The 18675-nt window shown below is 48.9% G+C and overlaps 1 protein-coding gene across 3 annotated transcripts in view; it reads left to right on the top strand.

Moving 5' to 3' along the window:
* The first annotated feature begins 4121 nt into the window (after positions 1-4121).
* The window catches only part of LOC144499943 (autophagy-related protein 16-1-like), a 109207-nt gene continuing 94653 nt past the window's right edge, over positions 4122-18675 (top strand). For 2 of the 3 annotated variants that reach the window (XM_078222659.1, XM_078222657.1), the window contains exon 1: positions 4122-4247. In XM_078222659.1, the coding sequence (XP_078078785.1) occupies positions 4142-4247 (106 nt within the window). In that variant the 5' untranslated portion in view covers positions 4122-4141. Of the gene's footprint in view, positions 4248-18529; positions 18626-18675 lie in introns of those variants that run through there. The other variant, XM_078222658.1, reaches the window with a different exon arrangement.

The following is an 18675-nucleotide window of genomic DNA, read 5'->3' as shown; positions in this document are numbered from 1 at the left end:
GACTGTGACCCGAGGCTGGAATTGAACCCGGGTCCCTGGCTCTGAGAGGCAGCAATGCTAACCACAGTACCAGTGTTGTGTTTCTAATTTCCTTTTTAAATTCCCCCTGCACTTTATATTTTTTCATTCATGGGACATGGGCGTCGCTGGCTGGGCCAGCATTTATTGCCCATCCCTCGTTGCCCTTGGAGGGCAGTTGAGAGTCAACCACATTGCTGTGGCTCTGGAGTCACTTGTGGGCCTGACCGGGTAAGGATGGAAGATCTCCTTCCCTAAAGGACATTAGTGAACCAGATGGGTTTTTCCGACAATCGACAATGCTTTCATGGTCATCAGTAGATTCTTAATTCCAGATTTTAAAAATTGAATTCAAATTCCACCATCTGCCGTGGCGGGATTCGAACCCGGGTCCCCAGAACATTAGCTGAGTTCCTGAATTAATAACCAAGCGATAATACCACTCGGCCTTCGCCTCCCCCTTCTATCTTCCTCTCAGGACTCTGCCACCATTCGTATCTGCTTCTATTTCTGTTCTTAATTCTGACCTTTATGTCCTTTGATCTCCCGGTTTCCCTGGTCTACCCTTTGTCTTTACCGGGTCATATTTGCCTGGCACTATCGCTATCTCCTCCTTGAAGACCTCCCACCGCTCTGACGGTTTTGTCTGCAAGTAGCTGCTCCCAGTCCACGGGGGCCGAATCGGCACGGTGGCACAGTGGTTAGCACTGCTGCCTCAAAGCGCCAGAGTCCCGGGTTCAATTCCGGCCTCGGGTCACTGTCTGTGTGGAGTTTGCACTTTCTCCCTGTGTCTGCGTGGGTTTCTGCCGGGTGCTCTGGTTTCCTCTCACAATCCAAAGATTTGCAGGTTAGTTTGATTGGCCGTGCTAAATTGCCCTTAGCGTCAGGGGATTGGCAGGATAAATATGTGAGGTTACAGAAACAAGGCATGGGTGGGATTGTGATCAGTGTAGACTCAATGGGCCGAATGGCCTCCTTCTGCACTGCTGGGGTTCTATGAAATTAACTTAGTAAAATTAGCCTTTCCCCATTTAAAAACCTTTAGTCCTGGCCCATCCTTATCCTTTTCCATAACTATCCTAAATCTAACTGAATTACGGTCACTATTTCCAATACTCTAGCTCCCTTCCTTTTATTCATGCCTGGGACATGGGCGTCGCTGGCAGGCCAGCATTTATTGTCCATCCCTAGTTGTCCTTGTTCAGAGGGCAGTCGAGAGCCAACCACATTGCTGATACGCTTTCCACCTGCCCCTGGGTTTATTTCCAAATATGTGTCCAGAATTGCCCCCTCCCTCATTGGGCTTTCTACGTACTAGCTAAAAAAGTTCTCTGGATGCAATTTAAGAATTTTGCCCCCTCCTTATCTTGCAGATCCATTTTGGCAGATCCAATGGGATGGAGCAGCAGTATAAAATGAAGGGTACCATTCTTAGCAGTGTAGAGGATCAGAAGGACCTTGGGGTCCGGGTCCATAGGACTCTTAAATCGGCCTCGCAGGTGGAGGATGCGGTCAAGAAGGCGTATGGCGTACTAGCCTTCATTAATCGAGGGATTGAGTTTAGGAGTCGGGAGATAATGCTGCAGCTTTATAGGACCCTGGTTAGACCCCACTTGGAGTACTGCGCGCAGTTCTGGTCACCTCATTACAGGAAAGATGTTGAAGCCATTGAAAGGGTGCAGAGGAGATTTACAAGGATGTTGCCTGGATTGGGGGGCATGCCTTATGAGGATAGGTTGAGGGAGCTTGGTCTCTTCTCCCTGGAGAGACGAAGGATGAGAGGTGACCTGATAGAGGTTTACAAGATGTTGAGGGGTCTGGATAGGGTGGACTCTCAGAGGCTATTTCCAAGGGCTGAAATGGTTGCTACGAGAGGACACAGGTTTAAGGTGCTGGGGGGTAGGTACAGGGGGGATGTCAGGGGTAAGTTTTTCACTCAGAGGGTGGTGGGTGAGTGGAATCGGCTGACGTCGGTGGTGGTGGAGGCAAACTCGTTGGGGTCTTTTAAGAGACTTCTGGATGAGTACATGGGATTTAATGGGATTGAGGGCTATAGATAGGCCTAGAGGTGGGGATGTGATCGGCGCAACTTGTGGGCCGAAGGGCCTGTTTGTGCTGTGGCTTTCTATGTTCTATGTTCTATCCAGGTTAATAGAAACATAGAAAATAGAAGCAAGAGAAGGCCATTCAGCCCTTCAAGCCACTGCTCCGCCATTCATCTTAATCATGGCTTTCCTCGAATTCAATATCCTGATCTCCCCTTGCCCCATATCCTTCGATCCCTTTAGCCCCAAGAGCTAGATCTAATTTCTTCTTGAAATCAGACAGCTTTTTGGCCTCAGCTACTTTCTGTGGGAGTGAATTCCACACATTCACAACCCTCTGGGTGAAGAAATTTCTCCTCACCTCAGTTCTAAAAGGTTTACCCCTTATCCTCAAACTATGACCCCTTGTTCTGGACTCCCCCCACCATCGGGAACATTGGGGGCGATTCTCCCAGAAGTGCTGAATTGGTGAGAAAACTGTTCCAGATCACAACTGTTTGCTCAGTTCAACTTCACACTGGAATCTCCGCTCTCTGTGCACTGCAGAGGTCCCAATCGTGAATCTCATTAGAAACCCAGGCGGGCGGGGCCTATTTGCACCAGAGTGGACAGTTCTGGAACTCTGCGCATGCGCGGTGGCTCCGATCTGTCAGACTCCCCGTTTGCTGCCAGCTCAATCGCTGGCCAGCCCGTGCCCCCCGCAGTGCTGCTCCTCCAACCCCCCCACCACATGGCCCAATCGCGGCCCTCGCAACAATTCCCAGGCCAACCCTGACCCCCCCCCCCCCCTTCCTGGGTCAGACCTCCCCCTCCGGGAGGCAGGCTCCCCCCCGGCAGACCAACCCCCCCCCCCCCCCACCCCGGCTCGCCCCAATCGCTGCCCTCCCTCCATCCCAGACTGATTCCCACGCAGATGGCAGTGGGACCCCCCACCCCCATCGATCGCCCCTAGGCCCTGCCCACAGTAGGCCCCGCCCCCTTGGCACTGCCCGTTGCCCAGTGGGCAGTGCCAAGGTGCCCCCTGGGCATGGACACCTTGGCCCTTGGACAGTGCCAGGGGGCACAGGCTGGCAGTGCCAGGGTGCCCATGCCCAGGGGGCACCCCACCACCACCTGACCCCTTGGGGGTCCCGATTGCCCCTCCTTCATTCCGTTGGGGTCTTCTGCTAGTTCCCCGAATGTGGGGAGCTACTCTAAACCCCGCTGGAATGAAGTACTCCTGGCGGGGTGGGAGATTCAATCCGGCAAATTCCCGATAATGACATTGAAAACATATTTAAACTACATTAAAAAAAGATTCAAATGACTTACCTCTTTTTCCATCGGTTAGGGTAAATGCATGGGGTTACGGGGATAGGGTCTGGGTGGGATAGCAGTCGGTGCAGACTCGATGGGCCGAATGGCCTCCTTCTGCAGTGTAGAGATTCTACGACGCGCATCTCCCAGTCCGACCCGCCAGAAAAGTTGTGGGTCGCGGTGGGAGAATTGCCCCCATTCTTTCTGAATCTACCCTGTTTAACCCTGTTAGAATTTTATAAGTTTCTATGAGATCCCCAGAACCCACAACAGCCTTTTGCTTTTTTTCAGAGCAAATTATAACTGGAACCCTTGCTCCTTGGGGGAGACTTTATCCAATCTCTTAGCCCTGAGGCTGATATCCTGGAACTGCAGGTGTTACTTGGGGTAGGTAGGGGGGGGGGGTGGGGATGTGTGGAGACACTTGTGGAGGAATTGTGCGAAGAACGGCAAGGGTTAAACCCTTCTAACTTTCGATTTCCAACAGCGAATGGGAGACAAACCACCCCTGGCCGCGATGGGTGGATTTTAAATATTTGGTGCATTCCAAATTGGACTTCTCCCCCTCCCCATGGGCGGTGGACCTCGGCTGCAGCCAGTGCCGTGCTACAGAATGTGTTGGGGTATATCTGTGGGTGTCTGGTGCAGTTTGAGGGGCTGGGGGAGTTCTTGCCCTGAGTCTGCCTTGCCCAGGCTCTTCCTGATCGGGGATTCCCTGGCGCGGTGACGTCAGCCGCACTGTTACAATTTGCTGTTGCCAATTTCTCTTGTCACTTTCAGCCATGGCGTCTCCCAGCGCGCAGTACAACTGGAGGAGGGACATCATTCTCCAGCTCCAGCACCGTGACCGGTACCAGAAACTGCACTTCGAGGGTCTCATCCTGTCCTGTGAGCACACTGCTATAACCCTTTGTCTTGCCCCTGATGCACACGCCCTCGTTTAATACAACCACCACCCTTGCAACTTAGTGATTTTTAACTCCTTAGCGATCGCTAAGTGTGCTTTATTTTAACCTAGGCTGCTGCCCCTAATCTAGTCCCCCCCCTAGTTTTGCATTCATCATGTCTTTGTGGTCAGTGCTAAACAACACCAATCAAATCCCTTTGAGTCCCCTTTCTGCTAAACTTTGTTAGTCTGAGTCTTTCACTTGGTGTTGCTACTTGGCATGTTAGCGCCCCCCCTCCCGGAGTCTTTCTCGGGGCTGTGGGCAAGGCCAGCATTTATTGCCCATCCCCAATTGCCTCTTGAGAAGGTGATGGTGAGCCATCTTCTTGAACCGTTGCAGTCCCTGAAGTGTAGGCACACCCACAGTGCTGTTAGGGAGGGAGGGAGGGAGGGGGTGGAGCTGCAGGATTTTGACCCAGCTTGATACAGTCTCAGTATAAAAACAGAAAATGCTGGAAAAATGCAGCGGATCTGGCAGCGTCTGTGGAGAGAGAAACAGAGTCAATGTTCTGAGTCCATTTCACTCTTCTTCAGAATGCTGGACAGAGCAGGAGCCATACCTAAAGGGTTGTGAATCTGTGGAATTCGCTACCCCAAAGTGCAGTGGATGCTGGGACATTGAGTAAAGTTAAGGTGGAGTTAGACAGATTTTTAATTGGTAATGGGGTTGAAGGGTTATGGGGAGAAGGCAGGAAAATGGGGATGAGGAGCATATCAGCCATGATCGAATGGCAGAGCGGACTTGATGGGCCGAATGGTCTAATTCTGCTCCTGTATCTTATGAACTTATGAACTTGTGAAATGTTAACTCTATTTCTCCACAGACCATGCCAGACCCACTGAGGTTTTCCAGCATTTTCTCTTTTGATTTCCAATCTCCAGCATCCGCAGTATTTTTTTGTTATTTTAGTGACATATTTTTGCATTGGGATGCTGTGTTACCTGGAGGTGATGGTGCCCCCATTGCCTCCTCTGCTGTATCTCAGTGAGTAATCCCCCTGAACCTCGTGGTCAAAATATTTATCCCCCAACTAATGTCACAAAACCGGATTTTCTGCTCACATTGCATTTCTGTTGATGGGAGTTTCCCAGGTGCAAATTGGCTGTCATGTTTGCTATATTAGAATATTATGGTGCAGAGCGATGCCATTAGCTTGGGTTCTCTGCCATTCTTGCCCGGTTTGGCCTACATGATCCACTGCAGTGCGGTTGACTCTTAGAACATAGAACATAGAACATAGAACATTACAGCGCAGAACAGGCCCTTCGGCCCACGATGTTGCACCGACCAGTTAAAAAAAAAAAAAACTGTGACCCTCCAACCTAAACCAATTTCTTTTCGTCCATGAACCTATCTACGGATCTCTTAAACGCCCCCAAACTAGGCACATTTACAACTGATGCTGGCAGGGCATTCCAATCCCTCACCACCCTCTGGGTAAAGAACCTACCCCTGACATCGGTTCTATAACTACCCCCCCTCAATTTAAAGCCATGCCCCCTCGTGCTGGATTTCTCCATCAGAGGAAAAAGGCTATCACTATCCACCCTATCTAAACCTCTAATCATCTTATATGTTTCAATAAGATCCCCTCTTAGCCGCCGCCTTTCCAGCGAAAACAATCCCAAATCCCTCAGCCTCTCCTCATAGGATCTCCCCTCCATACCAGGCAACATCCTGGTAAACCTCCTCTGCACCCTCTCCAAAGCCTCCACATCCTTCCTGTAATGTGGGGACCAGAACTGCACACAGTACTCCAAGTGCGGCCGCACCAGAGTTGTGTACAGTTGCAACATAACGCTACGACTCCTAAATTCAATCCCCCTACCAATAAACGCCAAGACACCATATGCCTTCTTAACAACCTTATCTACTTGATTCCCAACTTTCAGGGATCTATGCACACATACACCTAGATCCCTCTGCTCCTCCACACTATTCAAAGTCCTCCCGTTAGCCCTATACTCAACACATCTGTTATTCCTACCAAAGTGAATTACCTCACACTTCTCCGCATTAAACTCCATCCGCCACCTCTCGGCCCAACTTTGCAACCTGTCTAAGTCTTCCTGCAAACTACGACACCCTTCCTCACTGTCTACCACACCACCGACTTTGGTGTCATCAGCAAATTTGCTAATCCACCCAACTATACCCTCATCCAGATCATTAATAAATATTACAAACAGCAGTGGCCCCAAAACAGATCCCTGAGGTACACCACTTGTAACCGCACTCCATGATGAATATTTACTATCAACCACCACCCTCTGTTTCCTATCCGCTAGCCAATTCCTGATCCAATTTCCTAGATCACCCCCAATCCCATACATCTGCATTTTCTGCAGAAGCCTACCATGGTGAACCTTATCAAACGCCTTACTAAAATCCATATATACCACGTCCACTGCCTTGCCCCCATCCACCTCCTTGGTCACTTTCTCAAAAAACTCAATAAGGTTAGTAAGGCACGACCTACCTGCCACAAAACCATGCTGACTATCACCTATCAATTCATTACTCTCCAAATAACTATAAATCCTATCCCTTATAATTTTTTCCAACATCTTGCCGACAACAGAAGTGAGACTCACCGGTCTATAATTCCCGGGGAAGTCTCTGTTCCCCTTCTTAAACAATGGGACAACATTCGCTAACCTCCAATCTTCTGGTACTATACCAGAGGCCAACGACGACCTGAAGATCAGAGCCAGAGGCTCTGCAATCACTTCTCTTGCCTCCCAGAGAATCCTTGGATAAATCCCATCCGGACCAGGGGATTTATCTATTTTCAGACCCTCCAGAATATCCTGCACATCCTCCTTATCAACTGTAATACTGTCTATTCTACTCCCCTGCAACCCAGTGTCCTCCTCAGCTATATTCATGTCCCCTTGCGTGAACACCGAAGAGAAATATTGGTTCAATGCTTCACCAATCTCCTCCGGTTCCACACATAACTTCCCTCTGCCATCTATAACTGGCCCTAAACTTGCCCTAACCAACCTTCTGTTCTTGACATACCTATAGAACGCCTTAGGATTCTCTTTAACCCTATCCGCCAAAGTCTTCTCATGTCCCCTTTTAGCCCTTCTAAGCTCGCTCTTCAACTCCCTCTTAGCCAATCTAAAGCTTTCTAGTGCACTACCCGAGTGCTCACGTCTCATCCGAACATAAGCCTCCTTTTTCTTTTTAACCAACAAAGAAACTTTTTTGGTGCACCACGGTTCCCTAGCCCTACCAATTCCTCCTTGGATGCCCTCTGGGATGGCCTAGCCAGCCACTCAGTTCAAGGGCAATTAGTGATGGGCTGACCCCAGCCAACGATGCCCACACCCCAGGAACAAGTTTTTAAAAATAGCCAGTCAGAAGTGGAGAGGTTTAGAGATGGAATTCTAAAACAAGAGGCTTGGCTGACTGCAAATGGTGAAGGAGGTATTGGAGGTCTTGAGAAACATTAAGGTAGACACATCTCCAGGGCCTGATGGGATATACCCCAGAATACTGAAAGAGGCCAGGGAGGAAATTGCTGGGGCCTTGAGAGAAATCTTTGTATCCTCACTGGCTACAGGGGCGGTCATGATGCGGAGATGCCGGCGTTGGACTGGGGTAAACACAGTAAGAAGTTTAACAACACCAGGTTAAATTCCAACAGGTTTATTTACTGGGGCGGTCCCAGAGGATTGGAGAACAGCCAATTTTGTTCCTTTAAGAAGGGTAATGCATTTTGGAAGGTCTAATACAGATAGGAAATATACAGTAAATGGCTGAACCCTCAAGAATATTGATAGGCAGAGGGATCTGGGTGTACAGGTACACAGGTCATTGAAAGTGGCAACGCAGGTGGAGAAGGTAGTCAAGAAGGCATACAGCATGCTTGCCTTCATCGGCCAGGGCATTGAGTTTAAAAATTGGCAAGTCATATTGCAGCTTTATAGAACCTTAGTTAGGCCGCACTTGGAATATAATGTTCAATTCTGGTCGCCACACTAGCAGAAAGATGTGGAGGCTTTGAAGAGGGTACAGAAAAAAATTATCAGGATGTTGCCTGGTATGGAGGGCATTAGCTATGAGGAGAGGTTGGAGAAACTTGGTTTATTTTCACTGGAATGACGGAGGTTGAGGGGAGACCTGATAGAAGTCTCCAAGATTATGAGGGGCATGGACAGAGTGGATAGTCAGAAGCTTTTTCTCAGGGTGAAAGAGTCAAGTACTGGGGGGCATAAGTTTAAGGTGCGCGGGGCAAGGTTTAAAGGAGATGTACGAGGCAAGTTTTTTACACAGAGGGTGGTGGGTGCCTGGAACACGTTGCCGGGGGAGATAGTGGAAGCAGATACGATAGTGACTTTTAAGGGGCGTCTTGACAAATACATGAATAGGATGGAAATAGAGGGATATGGTCCCCGGAAGGGTAGGGGGCTTTAGTTAAGTTGGGCAGCATGGTCGGTGCAGGCTTGGAGGGCCGAAGGGCCTGTTCCTGTGCTGTAATTTTCTTTGTTCTTTGTTCTTGTTCAATTCCTGTACCAGCTGAGGTTATTCATGAAGAATAGCCAATTCTCAACCTTTGACCAAAAGAGAAAATACTGGAAAATCTCAGCAGGTCTGGCAGCATCTGTGAGGAGAGAAAAGAGCTGACATTTCGGGTCCAGACATCTGGACTCGAAACGTCACCAGTGAAAAGTATTGTTTCTTGTGCGCTATACCGATAAAGCATATCGTTCATAGAGAAGGAAAGGAGAGAGTGCAGAATGTAGTGTTACAGTCACAGCTAGGGTGTAGAGAAAGATCAGCTTAATATAAGGTAGGCCCGTTCAAAAGTCTGAAAAGTCAAAAGTCTGACAGCAGCAGGGAAGAAGCTGTTTTTGACGGTTGGTACGTGACCTCAGGCTCCTGTACCCATTTCCCAAAGGAAAGTTTATTTATTTATTTATTAGTAACAAGTAAGGCTTACATTAACATTGCAATGAAGTTACTGTGAAAGAAAGTGGAAGAGAGAATGCCCAGCTGCGTGGGGTCCTTGATTATGCTGGCTGCTTTGCTGAGGCAGCGGGAAGTGTAGACAGAGTCAATGGATGGGAGGCTGGTTTGCGTGATGGACTGGGCTTCGTTCACGACCCTTTGTAGTTTCTTGCGATCTTGGGCAGAGCAGGAGCCCCAGACCAAGCTGTGATACAACCAGAAAGAATGCTTTCTATGGTGCATCTGTAAAAGTCGGTGAGAGTCACAGCGGACATGTCAAATTTCCTTAGCTTCCTGAGAAAGTAGAGGCGTTGGTGGGTTTTCTTAACTATAGCGTTGGCATGGGGGGACCAGGACAGGTTGTTGGTGATCTGGACACCGAGAAACTTGAAGCTTTCGACCATTTCCAATTCTTCCCTATTGATGTAGACAGGGGCATGTTCTCCTTTACGCTTCCTGAAGTCGATGACAATCTCCTTTCTTTTGTTGACATTGAGGGAGAGGTTATTGTCGCCGCACCAGTTCACCAGATTCTCTATCTCATTCCTGCACTCCGACTCATCATTGCTTGAGATCCGACCCACTACGGTGGTGTCTTCAGCAAACTTGAATATCGAACTGGAGGGGAATTTGGCCGCGCAGACATAGTTGTGTAAGGAGTTGTGGTCGGGGCCTGAGGTGTAGTGACCATCAGATTAAGGGGTGTCACGGTGACACAGTGGGTTAGCACTGCTGCCTCACAGCGCAAGGGAGCCGGGTTCGATTCCAGCCTTGGGTCACTGTCCGTGTGGAGTCTGCACCTTCTCCCCACTCCTCCGGGTGCTCCGGTTTCCTCCCACAGTCCAAAGATGTGCAGGTTAGGTGGTTTGGCCGTGCTAAATTTCCCCTTAGGATCAGGGGGATTAGCAGGGTGATTACGGGTTTAGGGCTCGTGTGGGTTGTCAGTGCATGCTCGATGGGCCGAATGGCCTCCTTTTGTACTGTAAGGATTTTATGAAATCACCACCCAGTCCCCCTCAAAGGGAGAGAGCAGCTTATGATCCTCTGGGACAATGGCGACTTTCCCTTTGCCTTTGATCAGAGTAGTAGCTGTTTGTCCAAATGTCTATAGGTTTAAGGTGCGCGGGGAAAAGTTTAGAGGAGATGTGCGAGGCAAGCTTTTTACACAGAGGGTGGTGAATGTCTGGATCGCGCTGCCCCGGGGAGGGGGTGGGAGCAGGTACGATAGCGGCATTTAAGGGGCAACTAGACGAATACATGAATAGGATGGGAATGGAAGGATACGGACTCTAAGTGCATACGGTTTTAGTTTAGGCAGGTATCATGATCGGCACAGGCTTGGAGGGCCGAAGGGCCTGTTCCTGTGCTGTACTGTTCTCTGTTGTTCTTTGATCTCATTGGCTGTAAAATGCTGCTCTCAGGCTGTGAAAGATGCTGTAGAAATTCAAGTCCTTCTCTGGATCATCAAAGTCCAAAGTTGTACAGATTGGATTTCTTGGCTATGTTAAATTGTCCCCTCGTGTCAGGGGGACCAGCAGGGTAAATGTGTGAAGTTGCGGGGGTAGGGCCTGGGTGGGATTGTGGTTGGTGCAGACTCGATGGGCCGAACGGCCTCCTTCTGCACTGTAGGGATTCTATGAAAAAGCACGGGAAAGAATTGCGAGCAATGGGCCATTTTGTACAGCACGGTGCAACACGATGCTGACGTCTGTGCTTGTCTAAGTCCAGTAAGAAGTTTAACAACACCAGGTTAAAGTCCAACAGGTTTATTTGGTAGCAAAACCTGTTGGACTTTAACCTGGTGTTGTTAAACTTCTTACTGTGTTTACCCCAGTCCAACACCGGCATCTCCACATCATGACTTCTCTAAGTCGAGCAGTGTTTTTGAAAGGTGGGCAGTACAAAGCCTGAGGGCAGCTTCCAGAAACAGGCAGCGCCAGGGTGCCATGAGCGCCAGGGTGCCATGAGCCACAGGCCTGTATCTGTGACCACACTGTGACTGGCAGTGTGCATTCCTCAGAAGGCTGAGCTGACTGAAACATTTTCCAACCTGCGTGTCAAATTGTTCTTGCAGGGAGCATCAGATTTATTTACTGCACTGGGCATTTGCAGGTTATATAACCTCACCAAGATCATCTGAACAAGATAGAGGTTGCCAGAAGCAATATCCCTGCTCCGGGGTGGTGGGGTGATATGGAGGAGGAGGGGGGGGGGGGGGGGGGGGTGGCGGTGTCAGGACAAGTCAGTTTAATTTAATTTAATGGGGTGGCACGGTGGCACAGTGGTTAGCACTGCTGCCTCACAGCGCCAGGGACCCGGGTTCAATTCCCTGCTTGGGTCACTGTGTGTGTGCGGAGTCTGCACGTTCTCCCCGTGTCTGCGTGGGTTTCCTCCAGGTGCTCCGGTTTCATCCCACAGTCCAAAAGACGTGCTGGTTAGGGTGCATTGGCCATGCTAAATTCTCCCTCAGTGTAACCCAAACAGGCACCGGAGTGTGGCGACCAGGAGATTTTCACAGTAACTTAAAAAAATAAGTAAAAGTTTATTTATTAGTGTCACAAGTAAGGCTTACATTAACACTGCAATGAAGTTACTGTGAAGTTCCCCTAGTTGCCACAGTCCGGCGCCTGTTCGGGTCAATGCACCCTAACCAGCACGTCCTTCAGACTGTGGGGGGAAACCGGAGCACCCGGAGGAAACCCACGCAGACACGGGGAGAATGTACAAACTCCACACAGACAGTGACCCAAGCTGGGAGTCGAACCCAGGTCTCTGGCGCTGTGAAGCAGCAGTGCTAACCACTGTGCTACCGGGCTGCCCTTCATTGCAGTATTAATGTAAGCCTACTTGTGACAATAATAAATAAACTTTACATTTTAAAACTTTAAACTTTAACGTCCTGGTGTTCGTTTTAAGCAGGTTTGCGTCAAACAGATTTCACAGCAATTTCTGAAACCAGAACGAGGGCATCGTTGGCAAGGCTGGCAGCTTATTGTCCACTTGTAGCCACCCGAGAAGCAGGTAGCTGGGCCTTCGATTTGAGCCATTACTGTCCTTGTTGGAAAATGTGAAGGTGCTCCCGTTAAATTGTATCAAAGAACAAGAACAAAGAAAATTACAGCACTGGAGCAGACCCTTCGCCCCTCCAAGCCTGCACCGACCATGCTGCCCGACTGAACTAAAACCCCCTACCCTTCCGGGGACCATATCCCTCCATTCCCATCCTATTCATGTACTTGTCAAGACGCCCCTTAAAAGTCACTACCGCATCCGCTTCCACTACCTCCCCCGGCAACGAGTTCCAGGCACCCACCACTCTCTGTGTCAAAGGCCTTACTGAAGTCCATGTAGACAACATCCACTGCCCTACCCTCATCAATCATCTTCGTCACTTCCTCAAAAAACTCGATCAAGTTCGTGAGACACGACCTCCCCTTCACAAAACCATGTTGCCTCTCACTAATACGTCCACTTATTTCCAAGTCGGAATAAATCCTGTCTTGAAGAATCCTCTCCAATAATTTCCCTACCACTGATATAAGGCTCGCCGGCCTGTAATTACCCGGATTATTCTTGCTACCCTTCTTAAACAAAGGAACAACATTGGCTATTCTCCAATCCTCTGGGACCTCCCCTGTAGCCAGTGAGGATACAAAGATTTCTCAAGGCCCCAGCAATTTCCTCCCTCGCCTCTCAGTATTCTGGGGTATATCCCATCAGGTCTTGGGGACTTGTCTACCTTAATGTTTCCCAAGAACCCCAATACCTCCTCCTTTTTGATCTCAACATGACTCAAACTATCTACACACCCTTTCCCAGACTCATCATTCACCAAGTCTTTCTCTTTGGTGAATACTGACGCAAAGTACTCATTTAATACCTCGCCCATTTCCTCTGGCTCCACACATAGATTCCCTCCCTTGTCCTTGAGTGGGCCAACCTCTCCCTGGCTACCCTCTTGCTCTTTATATATGTATAAAAAGCCTTGGGATTTTCCTTAATCCTGCTGGCCAATGCTTTTTCATGACCCCTTTTAGCCCTTCTTACTCCTTGCTTAAGTTTCTTTCTACTTTTCTTGTATTCCACACTTGCTTCGTGTGTTCCCAGCCTCCTAGCCTTGACAAATGCTTCCTTTTTCTCTTTGACTAGGCTCACAATATCTCTTGTTATCCAAGGCTCCCAAAACTTGCCATACTTATCCTTCATCATTACAGGAATGTGTCGGTCCTGAATCCCTATCAACTTACACTTGAAAGCCTCCCACATGCCAGATGTTGATTTGCCCTCAAACATCTGCCCCCAATCTACATTGGAGGGACCAGGATAGGTTGTCGGTGATCTAGACACCTAAAAACTTGAAGCTCTCAATTTCTTGTGTGTTTGATCCAGTGGATCTGTCTGGCCCTCACTCGAACTTCCTCCCACTTCATCTCCCCCATCGACACATTCCCCTGTCGCTCGTTTGATTATCCAGTTTCCCCTTTGATTGTTGCTCATCTGAACCATCCCATAAAAGAACAAAGAAAATTACAGTACAGGAACAGGCCCTTCGGCCCTCCAAGCCTGCACCGACCATGCTGCCCGACTGAACTAAAACCCTCTACCCTTCCGGGGACCATATCCCTCTATTCCCATCCTCTTCATGTACTTGTCAAGACATCCCTTAAAAGTCACTATCGTATCTGCTTCCACTACCTCCCCTGGCAGCGAGTTCCAGGCACCCACTACTCTCTATGTAAAACATCTGCCTCGTACATCTCCTTTAAACCTTTCCCCTTGCACCTTAAACCTGTGCCCCCTAGTAATTGACTCTTCCACCCTGGGAAAAAGCTTCTGACTATCCATTCTGTCCATACCCCTCATAATCTTGTAGACTTCTATCAGGTCGCCCCACAATCTCCGTCATTCCAGTGAGAACAAACCAAGTTTCTCCAACCTCTCCTCATAGCTAATGCCCTCCATACCAGGCAACATCCTGATAAATCTTTTCTGTACCCTCTCCAAAGCCTCCACATCCTTCTGGTCGAGTGGCGACCAGAATTGAACACTAATATCCTGGCGGGAAGGTTGGCTAAGGCTACTGGTGAGACTTTAAACTAGAAAGGTTGGGGGGAGGGAATCGAAATGAGGGGACTGAGAGCGAGGAGGTTAGCTCGCAAATAGATAAGGAATGTAGACAGGGTAAGAGGGAGGTTAGACGAGTGAGGGAGAAGGGAAGTGCTCAGGCTGAAGGTCTGAGATGTGTCTATTTTAATGCCAGGAGTGTAGTGAATAAAGTGGATGAGCTTGGAGCGTGGATTGCTGCTTCGAATTGTGATGTGGTGGCCATTACGGAGACTTGGATGTCTCAGGGACAGGACTGGGTGCTTCAGGTGCCGGGTTTTAGATGTTTCAGGAAGGACAGGGAGGGAGGCAAGAGAGGGGGGGGAGTGGCACTGTTGATCAGGGATAGTGTCACGGCTGTAGAGAAGGTGGACGCCGTGGAGGGACTGACTACGGAATCTCTGTGGGTGGAGGTTAGGAACAGGAAGGGGTCGGTAACTTTGCTGGGTGTTTTCTATAGGCCGCCCAATAGTAACAGAGATGTTGAGGAGCAGATGGGGAAACAGATCCTGGAGAGATGTAGGAATAACAGAGTTGTCGTGATGGGAGATTTTAATTTCCCAAACATAGATTGGAATATCCCTAGGGCTAGGGGTTTGGATGGAGAGGAGTTTGTTAGGTGTGTCCAGGAGAGTTTCCTGACACAGTATGTGGATAAGCCTACTAGAGGAGAGGCTGTTCTTGATCTGGTGCTGGCTAATGAACCTGGACAGGTGGAGGATCTCTCGGTGGGTGAGCATCTTGGGGATAGCGATCATAATTCTATCTCCTTCACGATAGCATTGGAAAGAGATAGGGTCAGGCAGGCTAGGAAAGTGTTTCTCTGGAGTAAAGGGAAATACAGTGTCATCAGGGAGGAAATTAGACGGGTAAATTGGAAGGAGGCATTCCTGGGGAAAAGTACCGAAGGAAAGTGGAGGATTTTCAAGGAATGTTTGTCTGGAGCTCTGCATGACAACGTTCCGATGAGACAGGGGGGTGTTGGTAGGGTACGGGAACCGTGGTGCACGAAGGTTGTGATGAACCTGGTAAATAAGAAAAGAGAGGCGTACAGAAGGTTCAGAGAGCGAGGAGGTGTTAAGGATTTAGAGGAGTATACGCGATGTAGGAAGGAGCTTAAGAAGGAAATTAGGAGAGCGAGAAGGGGTCATGAGAAGACCTTGGCGGGTAAGATTAAGGAGAATCCCAAGGCTTTCTACAAATATGTCAAGAGTAAAAGGATGAGATGTGAAGGCATAGGACCCTTAAAAGGTGAAGGGGGAAAAGTTTGTGCGGAACCGTTAGAAATGGCGGAGCTGCTTAATGAATACTTTACCTCGGTATTCACGGTGGAAAGGGATCTGGGTGGTTGTACTGCTGGATTGCGGAGGACAGAAAGGATCGAGCATGTGGACATAAAGAAAGAGGATGTGTTGGAACTATTGAATGGCATCAAGGTTGGTAAGTCGCCGGGACCGGATGGGATGTACCCCAGGTTACTGTGGGAGGCGAGGGAGGAGATTGCGGAGCCTTTGGCGATGATCTTTGCATCGTCGATGGAGACGGGAGAGGTTCCGGAGGATTGGAGGATTGCGGATGTGGTCCCTATATTCAAGAAAGGGAACAGGGACAGCCCGGGAAATTACCGACCGGTGAGTCTAACCTCAGTGGTTGGTAAGTTGATGGAGAGGATCCTGAGAGACAGGATTTATGATCATCTAGAGAAGTTTAGTATGATCAAAAGTAGTCAGCACAGCTTTGTCAGGGGCAGGTCGTGCCTTACGAGCCTGGTTGAGTTCTTTGAAAATGTGACCAAGCACATTGACGAAGGAAGAGCGGTGGATGTGGTCTATATGGACTTCAGCAAAGCGTTCGATAAGGTCCCCCATGCAAGACTTCTTGAGAAAGTGAGAGGGCATGGGATCCAAGGGGCTGTTGCCTTGTGGATCCAGAACTGGCTTGCCTGCAGAAGGCAGAGAGTGGCTGTGGAGGGGTCTTTCTCTGCATGGAGGTCAGTGACCAGTGGAGTGCCCCAGGGATCTGTTCTGGGACCCTTGCTGTTTGTCATTTTCATAAATGACCTGGATGAGGAAGTGGAGGGATGGGTTGGTAAGTTTGCTGACGACACCAAGGTAGGTGGTGTTGTGGATAGTTTGGAGGGATGTCAGAAGTTGCAGCGAGACATAGATAGAATGCAAGACTGGGCGGAGAAGTGGCAGATGGACTTCAACCCGGATAAGTGTGTAGTGATCCATTTTGGCAGATCCAATGGGATGGAGCAGCAGTATAAAATGAAGGGTACCATTCTTAGCAGTGTAGAGGATCAGAAGGACCTTGGGGTCCGGGTCCATAGGACTCTTAAATCGGCCTCGCAGGTGGAGGATGCGGTCAAGAAGGCGTATGGCGTACTAGCCTTCATTAATCGAGGGATTGAGTTTAGGAGTCGGGAGATAATGCTGCAGCTTTATAGGACCCTGGTTAGACCCCACTTGGAGTACTGCGCGCAGTTCTGGTCACCTCATTACAGGAAAGATGTTGAAGCCATTGAAAGGGTGCAGAGGAGATTTACAAGGATGTTGCCTGGATTGGGGGGCATGCCTTATGAGGATAGGTTGAGGGAGCTTGGTCTCTTCTCCCTGGAGAGACGAAGGATGAGAGGTGACCTGATAGAGGTTTACAAGATGTTGAGGGGTCTGGATAGGGTGGACTCTCAGAGGCTATTTCCAAGGGCTGAAATGGTTGCTACGAGAGGACACAGGTTTAAGGTGCTGGGGGGTAGGTACAGGGGGGATGTCAGGGGTAGGTTTTTCACTCAGAGGGTGGTGGGTGAGTGGAATCGGCTGACGTCGGTGGTGGTGGAGGCAAACTCGTTGGGGTCTTTTAAGAGACTTCTGGATGAGTACATGGGATTTAATGGGATTGAGGGCTATAGATAGGCCTAGAGGTGGGGATGTGATCGGCGCAACTTGTGGGCCGAAGGGCCTGTTTGTGCTGTGGCTTTCTATGTTCTATGTTCTATATTCCAAGTGCGGCCTAACTAAGGTTCTATAAAGCTGCAACATCACTTGGCAATTTTTAAACTCAATGTCCTGGCCAATGAAGGCAAGCATGCCGTATTCCTTCTTGACTACCTTCTCCACCTGCATTGCCACTTTCAGTGACCTGTGTACCTGTACACCAAGATCCCTCTGCCTATCAGTACTCTTAAGGGTTCTGCCATTGACTGTATATTTCCTATCTGTATTAGACCTTCCAAAATGCATTACCTCACATTTGTCTGGATTAAACTCCATCTGCTATCTCTCCGCCCAAGTGTCCAACCATCTATATCCTGCTGTATCCTCTGATGGTCCTCATCGCTATCTGCAAATCCACCAACCTTTGTGTCGTCTGCAAATTTACTAATCAAACAAGTTACATTTTCCTCCAAATCATTTATATATATTACAAACAGCAAAGGTCCCAGCACTGATCCCTGAGGAACACCACTTGTCACAGCCCTCCATTCAGAAACACACCCTTCCACTGCTACCCTGTCTTCTATGACTGAGTCAGTTCTGTATCCACCTTGCCAGCTCACCTCTGATCCCATGTGACTTCACCTTCTGCACCAGTCTGCCATGAGGGACCTTGTCAAAGGCCTTACTGAAATCCATATAGACAACATCCACTGCCCGATCCTCCTCAATCATCTTCGTCACTTCCTTGAAAAACTCAATCAAGTTCGTGAGACACGACCTCTCCTTCACAAAACCATGTTGCCTCTAACTAATACGTCCACTTATTTCCAAGTGGGAGGAAATCCTGTCTCGAAGAATCCTCTCCAATAATTGCCCTATCACTGATGTAAGGCTCACAGGCCTGTAATTACCTGGATTATCCTTGCTGCCCTTCTTAAACAAAGGAACAACATTGGCTATTTTCCAGTCTTCTGGGACCTCCCCTGTAGCCAGTGAGGATACAAAGATTTCTCCCAAGGCCCCAGCAATTTCCTCCCTTGCCTCTCTCCGTATTCAGTTATCCATGTGGTAACCAGTTCCATATTCTAACCACAAGAAAGTTATTGTTGCTCGGAGTGGGGGGATGGGGGTTGCTTTAAACAAATTGAATTTGATTCATTCACCAACAAAGAGAATAAGCGGAGCATGAGAAAATGTTTGCTGAAACACTCTGTCTGGTCAGCAATTCTGTGTGGCTGTGGAAACCTGACTGCACGCAACAGAAGCTTTTGAAACATGGGATTAATGAAGAATGCTTTGGATATCTTGGAAAAAGAATGTAAGTGATGAGAGTGTCCTGAGAGAGAGGCAAGATACACATCAAGAGCT

Source organism: Mustelus asterias, chromosome 10, assembly GCF_964213995.1.
Source record: "Mustelus asterias chromosome 10, sMusAst1.hap1.1, whole genome shotgun sequence".
In the NCBI taxonomy this organism is placed as follows: domain Eukaryota; kingdom Metazoa; phylum Chordata; class Chondrichthyes; order Carcharhiniformes; family Triakidae; genus Mustelus; species Mustelus asterias.
The sequence above is the reverse complement of the archived record's forward strand: the minus strand, read 5'-3'. Positions and strand labels throughout refer to the sequence as shown.